The sequence below is a fragment of the Limulus polyphemus genome, unplaced genomic scaffold (genome assembly GCF_000517525.1).
Source record: "Limulus polyphemus unplaced genomic scaffold, Limulus_polyphemus-2.1.2 Scaffold809, whole genome shotgun sequence".
NCBI lineage: Eukaryota > Metazoa > Arthropoda > Merostomata > Xiphosura > Limulidae > Limulus > Limulus polyphemus.
The window spans coordinates 180,725-196,070 of record NW_013666419.1 but is presented as its reverse complement, the minus strand read 5'-3'; the positions used below and the strand labels follow the sequence as shown (position 1 = coordinate 196,070).

General features: G+C 30.4%; 1 protein-coding gene across 2 annotated transcripts in view; it reads left to right on the top strand.

The window, feature by feature from the left end:
* LOC106460649 overlaps positions 1-15,346 on the top strand; it is a 97,131-nt gene that overhangs the window by 46,454 nt on the left and 35,331 nt on the right. For both annotated transcript variants that reach the window (XM_022387421.1, XM_013920377.2), the window contains 8 exons: positions 553-600; positions 2,419-2,455; positions 7,331-7,419; positions 7,880-8,043; positions 11,396-11,427; positions 11,703-11,785; positions 12,098-12,185; positions 14,461-14,528. In XM_022387421.1, coding sequence (XP_022243129.1) covers positions 553-600; positions 2,419-2,455; positions 7,331-7,419; positions 7,880-8,043; positions 11,396-11,427; positions 11,703-11,785; positions 12,098-12,185; positions 14,461-14,528 — 609 coding nt within the window. The remainder of the gene's footprint in view (positions 1-552; positions 601-2,418; positions 2,456-7,330; positions 7,420-7,879; positions 8,044-11,395; positions 11,428-11,702; positions 11,786-12,097; positions 12,186-14,460; positions 14,529-15,346) is intronic.

Below are 15,346 nucleotides of genomic sequence, written 5' to 3'. Positions count from 1 at the left end.
AATTAAAAGATAAAAATGGTACAAGAAATATGGCCTTTTAATTTCAACAAGAGAAGTGCCGCAGGTCATTAGTTGCAAAATACACGAAACACCAGTCGTTTGCTCCCGAGACTGATACAACCCGGGGTTAAATTGGGGTGGAACAGAATCCTGCTTTATGTCAAAGAATTGCAATAGGAAGTTCCACCTCCTTCAAAATCCTGATTTAACTACTGCTTAATGAAACATGACAAAGAATATACTTATAAACAACAGATGTCACTAGCTGTCTATCTAACAGATTTATTTTATTTAGTTCTGAAATGTTTATGATGGTTTTTTGTTGAGTAGTGTTAGCATTTTCAATCTGTCTATCAGTTTTAGATTCTTAATAAATTCCTTTTATCATGGTTTCTTTTAGAATCTGTTTTATTAACTGAAATAATGAACATAAAAAATACTTGTTCTTTCTATCACAAGTTACTAGAAACTTAACTTTTCGAACTAAACAGTTTAGTTTGTGTATAAATGAAAGAGTTTCCTGTCAGACATTGGCATGTTTTTCATTCTCAGCAATATCTTGAACAAGAATCATTTGTGGAGATTTCAAGACACACGGGGGTAAGTATTTCAGTTTTAGTGTACTTCTATATTGTACACCTGTATAAGTAGCAGTTTAAGTTTAGTGTATAACTCAGAGACTGGGATTTTTCAGCACTTTGTTACAACTTTCAGTAATAACTGGTTTTGAATCATAAACAAAGTCACAGTTAGTTTTCTTTTCCCATATTATAGTTTTTCCCCTCTAATTAATAGTGAAGACAGGTTTAATATGTATATATTTATTACCTATCTAGATAATGCTAACTTGATAGTTTTCTTACAACTGCATCTGCTTTTAGCCAATCAGCAGCAAGTTTGAAAATTAGCCAATGATGTGTTAGATTGAAATATGAATTCAAGTTTCTTCTCACAACTGTTGCTGCTTGTGGCCAGTTAGATTAATAGCTTTTTCTCTGGATGCAGAAACAAGTTTAGAATTTAAGTTGTTATGGTAGGGCTGTGGTGGTCATTGCCTAAGTCGAACTACATATTAGTTTTTTTAATACCAGATACTTATTACTAACTAGTATATATCCTATGTTTCACCTTCTATGCTGCTGCCATTTTCATGGAGATGTTTAGAATGACTGTATCCCATCTTCTACCACAGTCTTTCTCAGTACTTTTCATAGGGCAGCAGCTGAATCATAAACTATAAAATAATTCATAGTTAATATCTAGAACTGAAGAAGTAGTGGTAAAGTTATATTAAATTTACAAATAACTTGAGTCATTGTTACAGTAGAATCATCTGTTGGTCAATATGCTAATTATTTTTGTTTTTCTAAAGTGAATAGGAACAGGTTATAAATATTGTTTAGTTTAGTTATTTAAATATAACAGCTTAAAATAGCAAATGATAGATTTAAAACACACTGATTACATTTGGGAACTTTTACATGAGAGAAAACTTTTGTGAAGGGGATATTTAACAGCCTAATAAACTAGTGTAGTGGTTTACTTAAAAGCTGATCAAGAAATTCAGATCATCATTTGATTGTTCTGCAACTTTGTGATGTTGCCAGTCTTATCTATTTATTTAAGTTCATTAATTTTTGGAATGAATGTTTTGTATTGTAAACACTGTATGATAATAATAGCCCTTCCATTTTGAAAAGATCTGTATAACTACTGGCTTAGTAACAGTTTAGAGTAGATGAAAAGTGGCCTTGTAGTGCCGGTAGGCAGGAAAGATTTAACTTCAGGCAAGTTTGTTACTAACCAAATGTGTATATATGTATAGAAGATTTGTTAATCTGGTCTCATTATTTACTTGCACATGTAAAGGAGTAGACAGTATTCATTATTCAACAAAATATTCCACTGTGACCAATCAGTATTCTTTATTCAACAAAATATTCCACTGTGACCAATCAGTATTCTTTATTCAATAAAATATTCTGTTAAGACCAATCAGTACTCCTTATTCAACAAAGTATACCAATAGAACCAGTCAATATTCTTTATCCAACAAAATATTCCACTGTGACCAATCAGTATTCTTTATTCAATAAAATATTCTATTAGGATCAGTCATTACTGGTCATTCAACAAAATGTTCTTTTAGGACTAGTCATTATTCATTACTCTTCAAAATATACTTTTATATTTGTATGGGATTTTTTCACTTATTAGCAGAAAATTTTCAACAAAGAAAAAAAAAGCATTCTATACAAATTTGTTTTATTTTTTAAATGGCAGTACAATGTGATGAACTAAGGTTTCTTGATAATATTGTGAAAATTTTCTGTCCTTATTCTGATTGTCTTTGTTATGTATGTATTGTCTCTCTGGTCATTCTCTCTCTCTTGTCTGATTTAACTTTTATTCCTTTAGATATACAAAGCAATAATACAGTTACTCAAGGAAATAGGTATGTCTGTATTTTGTTTTTCTTGTTTCATGGTATTTACTTTTGAGAATAAAGGCAGGGAAAAATCTCTAGACCTAAATATTTCCATTTCTGGAAGCTTGCCCATATTGCCTCCAAGGTAAAAGTTTTCCAATTTGGCCATCCTTGGAATTTTGAAACTGTACATACTATAAATGAAGTTACTAAGTGTATCTTCACAGTATTTGGCAAACTTTTAGTAAACATTACAATTTTATTGTACACAAAATCAGATTTTTTTAAATAAAGTGCTTTTACTAAAGATTTGGTTGCGAGTTTCTGAAACCTTTACTGAATCCATCTGAGCAAAGGGTGATTTTTGTGCTAAGAATGTAAGTACTTCTTTTCATCATACAGTTTTTATATTTCAGTTGCAAAATCTCTAGAATCTGCTAAATGAATATCAAAAGTTTTTGTTGTTTTTTGGTAAAACTTTATATATTTTATCTTTTATTTTCTCTACTCTAACACTAACTGTAGCAAAATCTTCAATGTACAGTGTAATGAAAAGTTGAAAAATATAAAATGAAATTGATAATACCATTTATTCCTCTCCAGTGTTGATCAGAAAGTTCCAAAGCATTTATTTTAACAGTTTTAACTGTTAACCTTCTTCACATTTATTTTAATTTTTATGATTTTATTGCTGTAGTTTGTACCATTTTAAGAGTAATCCTTGCATAAAAGTGATAAATCACAGCAGAAGCCTATTAGTGTCGTATTTTGCACTGGTGCTCAAGAAACTTTTTACTTTTAATTACTTTTGTTAAAGAACATATAACAGCAAGTAAAAAATATACCTTACAAAATGATTTAGTGTCACAAATTTGGGTGTATAAAAAATGATGTAGCTATCAAATATGCATTTTAGGACCCAAGAATATGTTGGGTGCTAGAATAGAATGTCTCAAAATTACTATAATTTATCTGGCTTTCTAAGTAAGTTATAAATAGGTTAAAAACATCCATTACTGTTCATAGCACCAAATCTGATCAACATAAACCAAACAATTCTCGTTGACTAACGGATAATGGCAGAGAACCTGAATGCAGAGTTGTAATGTTTATAAAGGTTATAGATATGTCTGTCAACCATGCAAAGTTGATTAGCAAACAATCTCAAAAGTCAGATAGAGGGGCATAGAGGCTTCTGTGGTAGTTTTGACAAATTTATTGATATCCCAGCAAGTAAAGAAGGTAGGAGGTTGAAATTTTACATTCTTACTTGCATAGTTAATGTTTCTAATTGTTTGGAAACTGCACCAGTCTGCATTAGAAGTTGTAGAATTCTAAAGTGGAGAACTCAGATGCATCACATGATGCAGAAGAAATGAAAGTTTGAGATTTATTATCTGATTTTTAATAAGAAGTACAAAAAAAAAAAAATTGATTATAAACTATGTTTTCGTGCCAGATTTATTGACATACATTGATAAACTTATTTAACCCTTTTGCTACAGGCACTTCAAAGTGTGCATGTCATGACATTTTAGAAAATTAAATTTAAAATGTAATTAAACTACATAGTTAATAAACCAAATTTTAATATTATATAAGTTTTAAGTTCTTAATTTTATTAGGAAATATTTTTAAAAATCCTCAATCTCTCCATAGTGTGCAAATTGTGGTATTTGCTTTCTAGGTCTTCCTTCTTGTGTAATTTATTTATTACTCCACCGAGAAGTACAAAATTTAATGTAAATTACTCATTATAATATAGCTGTTACTCAGCCAAAGCATAATTTTTATAGCCTTCAATATTATTTTTTGTGGAACCATAAACTAGAAAATCATACCCACTTACAATGCTCACCTGTCACATCCTCTCTTGCACAAATTGCCAATAACTCTCTCTCTCTGATGTTTTATACTATATTACTTATAACCAACAGAAGCCCAAAGTTTTAATCTATCAAATGATGTTTTATATTACATCGTTTTCTGGTTCAGTTTCAAATTTGTTCTCACGGAAATCATTTCAACAAGCTTAGCTGATTTTTTAATGGCTCTTATCACATAGCTAAAGCCAGAAAAAAATTGATATTTATGGGGCTTTGTGTGTGTTATTATTCTGTTTTCTTAGGTGCATTATTTAATTAAATAATTATTTTGTGTATTAGTACTATTAGCATAAAAAGTATGCTTAAGTTTCATTTTTAAATAACATCATGACCAAGGTAAGTACTATATTTCTTGTTTTTCATGTGTTTTCTTTATCTATTATTATAATAGTAACTCAAATGTAAAAATTAGGAACTTATTAGGTTAGATTAGGTATGATAATGGAAAATCATAATAAAACTTCTTCATGAGGTATGCTTGTGGGCAGCTTGTGCATTATGTAAATCAATACAGTAAAGTGAGCAATGTTTGCCAAGCAATTTGCCACGTGTGTGTTGGGATTCTTAGTTAGACATGGTTCAAAGGGCAATAAAAGAATATAATTAAGTATAAACAGATGTATAATTTTAGTAGCTTTAATCTACTTTAATCAATTGTGATTTCCTGTTACTATTTGCAGTCATTCTAAAAAGAAAAAAGGGGTAATTTAGATTTATTTCTTAATTTTGTATGGTAGTTACATGGTTGGTTGAATTAACTGACCCTGTATAGAGTTTGGCTTGAGAAAACAGCAGATAAAATGTAAGGTTTTTTGAAAAAAAACATTTGATATTTATTTAGGAGGTTTTAGAGATTATGCAAATATAATTTGCAAATTTTCTGATGGAAAAAGTATTTTTAAACATAACATGAAAAATCACTTTGCACTTGGAGCAGTCAACACACTGACTCCATATATTCATGGACAAAATTTTAAGAAAAATACTTAATTAAAAATTCTGATTTCTTTTTGTCTACAAAAGCCTTGTAATGTTTACTGAAAGCTTGCCAAATTTATTGAAGATACACAAAAAATGTTAGAAGTTATGATACAGAAACTCTGATGGTTACTTTGGGGTCATGAGGTCAGTGTAATGTACCAACTCCATAGCAAGAGAGTTAATAAAATTTTGAATGTGACACTGGAAAAGGTCATGAGAGTCACAAAGAAATGGTTAAATGTACTTTTTTATTAATTGATTAACCTGAGTTGAGATCAGCAGCTGGAAATAACAATCATATAGTTGAATGTCCATTGCTTAATTTTGGAATATCCTTTCGAGCATGTATCAGTCATTACCAGTGTTTAAATTCTTCTTCAACCATTTGTTTTTTAAACATCAATCTGTAAAGACTCAGATCTTTGTGTTTGTTGTAAGAAGGGTATGATTTTGTTAATTTAAGATGTATAAAATTAAGAAACATGAAATTACAATAAGTACTATGTGCCATCAAATCTCAAACCTTGATTAACATAGCTAACAGCAACATGGCGGGAAAATACAACAATACTTGACAGCCCCATATTAAGTAGATTAGAGAAACAGAAAGTTTAAATTGTAGTCTAGATTTTGCCTTGAGGCTTTTTTCTTTTACAAAATATTTACTGTCCATTATTCCTCTATTTTACTCTTTTTTTTTTTTCAGTTATGTACAAATATTGCTACGTAACTGCAACTGATTTTATGAAATGCAACTTTAGCTCAGTAAAAAACATCCAGACAGGTAGATGAGTCTGTAAGAGAAGAGCAGTGAAAAGGTACTCTGCTTAATCTCTTTTGTACAGAAATTCTTGTGACTCATCTTGGAAAATTCTGTGAGGATTAGTAAGAAAGAAAAACTCCCAATAACCAGTTTGGTCTTTGAAAACTTACTCAACAATAACAAGACAAAATATGTGAAGTAACATTATTTGTTATATTAAATCTATAACAGACTTTACTTTCAAGTACATGGATATTGTTGAAGTTTGATGTTCATGCCAAGAAATGTTAGCCTTAAATATGAATATGAAAAAGCAAGATTCCTCTCTCAAAGTAGTATTGTACTTACTGATAGATTTAGTTTTATTAACTTGCATTTGATTGTCACTATTAAAGGACATAAGGAATATGCATGATTTTTCAGTCATATTTTTCAAAATTCATTACTCAAAAAAGGATCAGATTACTCTCTTATGCATATAAACCTTTCAGTTCATATAGATCTAAACCTTATATGACTCTTATATCTGTAGTCTTAACTCTTACATGCTTAAATTCATCCAGTATTTTTAGAAATGTGAACCTTATATCTGTACCCTAATTCTTATGGGTGTAATATGGATAGATCCAAGCCTAATCAGAGCTGTCCAGAGGTTAGCAGGGGCTTAGAACAAACTTTACATCCTCCCCTTCCCTCTACAGGGTACACATATATATAGATAGGTATTTTATTATTCAGCTTTATAAATAATGTGTTCAGTAATTCTAATCAACTTGTTGGAGTGATTTTTTTTTCATGTGAAAACAAAACTTATAAAATTCAAGGGAAAAGTACTCACCAGTTAGCACTTCACCGAATGCCAATTATGAAGACAGTTTTAAAAAAATGTCATGTTTTAGGGTGCCCTATCTTGTATAACTTATATTCTTTGTTTTTCATTGATTTTTTTTTCTGGCTCACTTTTGTTTTCCAGTTTTTAGTGAACAGTAATTTGTATTTTGGGGAGCCCTTTTGACCACGATGCCCCCCCCTCTTCTTGGTGACCCTGAGCCTAACATGTGCAAGACTAAATCTTCTATGTATAGATCTCAGCCAGGTATTTATTGACCCAACTAAGTTTACAGACAGTTGTCAGTGACATAGCAGTATTTAATTTTTGAGTGTTTGATGACACTTTCTATACCATAAATTGAACCCAAGTTAACTGATTTATAGCTTGTAGGGTTGTTAACATGTATTGTTCAATCTGTGAATGTATAATGACTTTTTCAGCCCAACAGCCAACTTTAGTACCCTTATTTGGACCTCTCCCTAACCAAAAACAGAGTATCCACCAGTTCCTAGGTAGATTAGCACAACAAGTAAGTAGAATCTTCTCTATTTGTGGGGATATATTTTGAATATATATATATATAATATTTAGATGAGTGTTAACTTTTTAAAGTACTGTAGTTTATGAAGAGAAATGCCACTGCATTCATACAGTATATATATTGACAATATTAGAAATATTAACTTTGATGTTGATAAGAAATATATAATATATATAGCTTTATACGAAGAAAACGAAAGAACAAGAAGTGTATAAAGACGTGTAAAAACCTAGAGTTGTATTAAGGATATGTGTTGATAAAACTTTAGGAGCATGTTAAGAAGTGCGAACAGCAAACTTGGCAGTGTACGATGAATTGTGTCCAGAATAAATGTAAGTGTGTTATGAAGTGTGACTGCTGTAATTTCTATTCTGACCTTAAAAATATTAAATGTTAATGATGGGAATCATAGTAAATCTAAGCCTTATTATTATTATTTTGTTTCTAGGCCTCTTGCATTTTACGTCATGTGGGTAAAGTTGCTGCTAATGGGTGCATACCTGGCATGCCCATAAGCAGTGAAGAGGAAAGCAGTGAGGACTCAATTTGTGGATCAGGTTCAGCAGAAAAAAGGAAAGCTGTGGGAGGCAATTCTGAAGAAAAGTTAGCAAAGTGAGAAATATTTTTCTCAAATCACAGTGTAAATAACTTAAGCAGAAATATCCTTATGCTCTTTATTAACCCTTTCTGAACTAGGAAAAGTGTCACTGATATCCTTTGATTTTTATTAACCCTTTCTGAACTAGGAAAAGTGTCACTGATATCCGTTGATTTTTGTCAACCCTTTCTGAACTAGGAAAAGTGTCGCTGATATCCGTTGATTTTTATTAACCCTTTCTGAACTAGGAAAAGTGTCACTGATATCCGTTGATTTTGTTAACCCTTTCTAAACTAGGAAAAGGGTCACTGATATCCTTTGATTTTTATTAACCCTTTCTGAACTAGGAAAAGTGTCACTGATATCCGTTGATTTTTGTTAACCCTTTCTAAACTAGGAAAAGGGTCACTGATATCCTTTGATTTTTATTAACCCTTTCTGAACTAGGAAAAGGGTCACTGATATCCTTTGATTTTTATTAACCCTTTCTGAACTAGGAAAAGTGTCACTGATATTTGTTGATTTTTTTCCTTCTCAAAGTGGAAATATTAAACCAAGTTACATGAAATTTAGGACAAATTTACTAAAAATAAAAAACTTGAAAAAAGCAATATAATTTAATGGAGTTTTTCTATCATTTTCATGAAATGTACAAAATTTTGTTGTATAAGACTTTTTTTTATTAACATATTATCTTACCAACTGCAGTGGACACCACATAATGATTTTTATTAACATATCTTACCAACTGTAGAAGTCACTACTTCTGGCTATAACTTGTAAAAACACCACATAATGATTTTTATTAACATATCTTACCAACTGTAGAAGTCACTACTTCTGGCTATAACTTGTAAAAACACCACATAATGATTTTTATTAACATATCTTACCAACTGTAGTGGTCACTACTTCTGGCTATAACTTGTAAAAACACCACATAATGATTTTTATTAACGTATCTTACCAACTGCAATGGTCACCACTTCTGGCTATAAATTGTAAAAACACCACATAAATTGACAAATGGTTATTGGTCATATAAGAACTGACCTGTCAAATTGGTGTTAGGTCAGGCTAAGTAACAATATTCTTGGTCAGGATAATTTTATATATAATCAGAAGTTTTTTTAGGTGCTTAAAAGATTTTGGGCTCAGGCCCATAGGCACTGGAATATTTGGTGTTTTACTATGATATTGATCATGGTTTTCTATTCTGATTTTTCAAAACACCAACTGGGCATTCAGGGCACTGTCAAATAGAATCGGGACACAGGGCCCATGTGCCAGTCCCTAATGATGCCTCTGCATATAATAAATATACTTTGTTTTCAATAAATTATAAATTATTTCCTTTGTGTCTTGTTTCAATATAATAAACTTAACAATAATATTCAGTAAATACTAACTCGAGACACTGGAATATTTTGCTGTCGCATATGTACCCTCTAGATCTAATAAGGCTTAATGTCTTCTCATAGAAGAAAATAGCCATAATTTTCAAACAACTAACATTAAAATGAGTGTGATTTAAAGAATCAAAAGAATGTCTGAAGATACTATTACAAAATTCTCAAATCTGTGCTTTGTTCAGAAGTCTTCTGAACGTCGAACTAAAAATTATATTGTTGTTCTCTACAGGAGTTACATCTAATCACTTTCTCTCAAAACCATACAATACTTCTCACACCATTTTATTCAACTTTACATTAACATAAATAGTTTATAATCTGTTTCATCCAATTGTATTTATACTTTGAATATTTTCAAAGCTGTTCTGATTCATTAGTAGTTGTTCTACCCCTTTGATGTAAATGGATAAATCATAAGACAGAGGAGCCAAATCAAGAGAGAAACAAGACTTGGTTAGTTGTATTCTCAAGAGATGATAGTTTTATAAAACCTGTGTTTTGAGATGGGCAAAAAATACTTTTAATAATCTATAAGTGCATAACCTTCAGTAAGTAAGTTTGAACATTCTTTGCATTTTTCTTTGCAAGTTACACTAAATAAATATTATAAATTACAAATTATTTATTGTAAAATATTTATTGACATTTGAAAGGCTTTTTCCAGTCCAGAAAGGGTTAAATATTCTCAGCTATTTGTGGATTATTTTAAGCATTTTTTTTGCCCTTTCATTCTTTAATTTGTATTGTATCCTTGCTGTAAATTGGAGCGACTTGGAGAACAGTAGAGTTTTATGTGAGATGTAACTTATTAAAAAACTAAATAATGTTCTATAAAACTTATAAAATTCCATTTCTGAGTATTCTTCAAATTTTAGATATTGGGATTGGTTTTTGATATCACTTGTAATTAATTAGATGCTATATATTATACCTAGTGTTATCCTTTATATAAAATGTTAACAGTTAGTAATCAAAATGGTTGATTTGAGAAGGTTGAAAAAAAAGGATGAGTAGAAGCACTTTTTATATTTAAGAAAATAAAACAATTATTCCATAAAGGTTTTTATTTTCTTACAAAATTTCTTTACAATCTGTTCAGGTTTTTAACTTCAGAATAGTATAGCTAATTTTTTTGGTCAGCAATACCCAAAACAGTTCAGGTATTTTCACTTCATTAATGTACTTCAGCAAAGTTCTGTGTAACTCAATACAAACTAACTTATGTTTAATACATTCCTAACGTTTCACTAATGTACTTCAGCAAAGTTTTGTGTAACTCATTACAAACTAACCTATTTAGTGTGTACAAAATAGTCATTTCACTAATGTACTTCACCAAAGTTTTGTGTACCTCATTAGAAACTAACCTGTGTTTAGTATGTATGAAACAGACATTTCACTAATGTACTTCAGCAGTTTTGTGTAACTTATTACAAACTAATTCGTGTTTAGTATGTACGAAACAGTCATTTCATTAACCCAGATGAGGAATATTATGTGTAACTGATGTTATGATTCATTACAAAAGTGTAACTCAACACAAACTAACCTGTGTTTAGTATATACGAAAACTGTCATTTCACTGATGTAGTTCAGCAAAGTTTTGTGTAACTCAACACAAACTAACCTGTGTTTAGTATGTATGAAATAAAACTTTGCTGAACTACATCAGTGAAATGACAGTTTCGTATATACTAAACACAGGTTAATTTTTGTTGAGTTACACAAAACTTTGCTGAAGTACATTAGTGAAATGACAGTTTTGTATATACTAAACACAGGTTAGTTTGTGTTGAGTTATACAAAACTTTGCTCAGGTGGGTTAATTGTGAAACTACATACTGCACTGTGACTGTTAAAACAACAATCACAGTTTTTGTGTGTGAGTGTGTACTCTGTTTATTACTGTAAAAATGTGTTGAATGTTAATACTTAATCATTCTGTTTTCTGAAGGGAGTTCTCCAACCTCTATGACCTCATTTCTGGTAAGTTTACAATTAGTTTGTAAAAATATTAAATGATCAAATAAATTTTCAAATTTTATTTGTACCAGAATAGATACAATTAATTACTTATGGTGGTTTTTTTTTGTTGTTTTTGTTGTTTTTCTACAAAATCATGCTAGTAAATCAGATTTGGCTATTTGATCTGTAGCAAATATTAGTAAAGAACTTTTTCAAAAGTTAATTTGGAATTGTGAATAAAACTCTTATGCTAATTAGTGAGACAGCAACAGCTTCATGAAAATGTATCTTTCCAGAGGAGCTGCAGAAGCATGGACATATAGCTAATGGTGTGGTGCCAGAATTAAAGAATGGCTCCACTGAATCACTTATTTCTGAGGTAAGTTGTAGGTACAGAAATATGACATTCAAGTTTGAAGTGTGTAATATCAAACATAAATAATGTTTAAACAAATTATTTTAAAAGGCATTGCCATTTTCATATAGTTCTCAGTTTAAAAAAATTCTAAACCTTGGTAATCAGAAAGTTGCTACTAAGAGAACATCAAGTGTTCCATATTAATTGTCAAGAAAAAAAACATTAATAATTGATTTGTTGTTTACTTTCAAGTTACAAATCATTAGGGAATGATACATAAAATTCACTTTCATAGAATTGTATGTTTTAACACCAAACCTTGTTATTCACCAGTGTTCTCTCAGCTGTGAAACAGACCCTCTTGCTTCAACCTACAGGAAGTGCCTAAAATCTCTACAATTTGAAAGTTGGCCAATGGAAAGTAGGTATTGTGATACTTATAACTTTACATATAGAGGTTATGATAATGCTGTTTCTTTCAACACTAAGTAAATCACTATTAAAGTTTGTTTGACAGCATTAAAGATTGTTTCAGAATGACTCATTCAGCATAAACTTTCCAGACTTATAAATATTTCAAACTACAATGATAAAATTGAGTATTTCCACACTAAGAAAGCCAGTATGACTGATTTGGCATGAACTTTCCAGACTTGTAAAGTTTTCAAACTACAATGATAAAATTGTATCCTTCCACACAAGGTAAGTCAGTATGACTGAGTTGGTAAGAGCTTTCCAGACTTATAAATTTTTCAAGAAATTAGTTTTAGTGTTAAAAGATTTAAAAAAAGAATTTATTCATTATCTCAAAATATTTTTTTAATCAATGGTTAAAACCAAGAAACATGCTAGGTTTACCAATGAATGGTCTTCATTTCTATGTAATTATTTAGTTAGAATTCTGGAAAGAACTATTTCCTAAGTTGCAGAACATATCTGATTTTATGTATTAATGTTGGTATTAAAAGATTGGCACTATAATGATAAAATTGTGTATTTCCACACTAGATAAACCAGCATGTTAATTTTGTGGTATTTTCAGGTTAAACTGATTTCCCAACAGGTATCAGATAGGTAAACCTGCAAGTAACAGCTGATTCAATCACAAAATAAGGAGAGTGCTCTGTGTTTGATTTAGTTCCTTTAAGTACAAAATAATGAGGCTGAAAAAAATGTAAATAAATGAACAAATTCTTTATTGTAACAAACAAACAGAAAACACAGTGTGTGTACTTGTGCAGACAGAATCACAATCAATTCTACTTGAGTGTGTTTAACTCCACAGTTTTTTTTCTCAGGATTAATCTCTGTAGAACTAAAAACTAGATGGTCTTGAAGTATCAGTGGACAAATGTCTATTTTAGTTTATTAAAAGTACTTCACTAAAAAAATAAGATTTTTTTTGTATGTGAAAGACTGCCAAATTTTATGAAGATATACACATTATATTAAAAGTTAGAAGTATTAAACCTGTAAAGACTTTAAACGAGTACAAAGAGGTCACGTGATCGGTCAAATTCATGGAGCCCATATAGAGAGTTAATTAAATTTTGAATGTAACACAGTGACTTGCAAAGAAAAGGGTTTAAAGGGGTTCCCATTGCGAAAGGGTTAATGATTTAATAAATAAAAAGGTTTTACAAATTGCTGTATACCTAAAGCAGCTAGAAAACATATGGTATGTCTGCATATCACAATATTTAGCTAACAGCTGTCATATTTTTAGGGATATAAACTTTTAATAACCATAAATTGATAAGAAGTGTTCAGAAAAATAATTCCATCACTTTTATCCAAGTGTTGATCATTTTAGGATTTTCATTGATGTGGTTTTAATTTTATGATAAAAAATATCCTTGAATAATAATGTTTAAGGCTATTTCAAAAGTATAAGTTTGAACCATAGTTCAACAGCATAAGTGTAGTTTAGGAGATTACATGAACATCACTAGTTTTCTTTTATTGTCATTGGATAATAGAAGTTCTAATCATCACCAGATTGAAAAGTATATATATTTTTTTTTATAAATCATTTTCTGCTTGGCTGTTACTAAAACTTAATCATATTGTGGAGATAACACTTGTATAACATTGGTATTGTGGAGATAATGCTGGTATAGCATTTGTATCATGGAGATAACTTTGATTTTATTCATTGTTAGCATTTGTATCATGGAGATAACTTTGAATTTATTCATTGTTAGCATTTTTATCGTGTCTAAATTTTTCTTGTGTATGCTGTGCTGTTTTGAAACACCTAATGATATTGTGGATGTAAGGTAGGTACAAGTGATTTTCTGTTAGTGTTCTTGTCATGTAAAAACATAATCACATGCATGACCTGGTGGTTACGGTGCTCAACTCACAATATGTGTGGCACCAGTTCGAATCCTGTCACTGAACATCTTAGCAATATATTGTGATGGCAAAAGGGTAGTCCAAGAGTTGGTGGTGGGTGGTGTTGACTAGCTGCCTTCCTTTTTGTGTATCCCTTCTAAAGTAGGGATGATTTAAGGAGCTTTACATGAAATGTTAGCAAAAAAACAAAATCTAATCGTATAGTGGATGTAAGGTAGGTGCAAGTAATTTTTTTATATCATTAAAGGCTTTTGCATTAGTTTTCAAATTATAAAATGTATAAAAACTGAATTTGTTAGGAGCATTTTTTGTTTTTGTTTTTTGTATTTTTACCTTAGTGGAAGGCAGTAGTAGCCATCACTTTGCTAACCACTACAGAAAATGTGGAGCTGGCTCACCTAATCAAGTAAGTAGAAAATATTACACCAGAGACAGTTATTTATTGGAGTCTAAATAAACTTTATAAATAAAATTGTTTGTAATTTTAAGTGTTTGTGGCCAGAGATGTGTAAATTTTTTTGATAAAAAACTGACAATAAATGATAAACAAAGATATTTTTATGAAAGGTGTCAGATAACTTCTTAACTTTCAGAAAAACATTTTTCATACTTTGATCTTCTGATGAATAATATGAAGAAAATAAAGCAATTCAGAAATACTCACCTCTCTGCATAACAAAAAGCTTCTACCTCGCATCAGTGCCAAAAAGTTTTTGTGCATGCCACAAGTCTTAAATGAAACCACCACCCCTCCGTGTATTAATGTGGACTATGCCAGTCTATAGTATTAGATCATCAAGAAATTAATGTCACGTATTGAAACACTTTCATTAACCAACCCCCAAAAGATGTACCTCACGTATAATATAGTAATAAGTAGGTAATATCATACCTATTGCATTGAAAATCTGTCAGACCCACCTGTCTGTTGTCATTAGAAACTGTTTTTAAGACTAATTAGTAATACATACAGTTATTATGTTGAGAAATAATACTTTCAAATGTATTAGGTCGTCAAGAAATTAATGTCACGTATTGGAACACTTTCATTAACCACCCCCCAAAAAACATACATCACGTATAATAATTAACTGAACTGCCTAAACGTCATGTTAGTGTAGCCTATATAATGTGTAAAGTTTAGTATACTCTAATCCCATATAGTGATGGCACACAACAAGACACTCAATCGACATGTAATGCTGTTTGAATACAAGAAGGGAA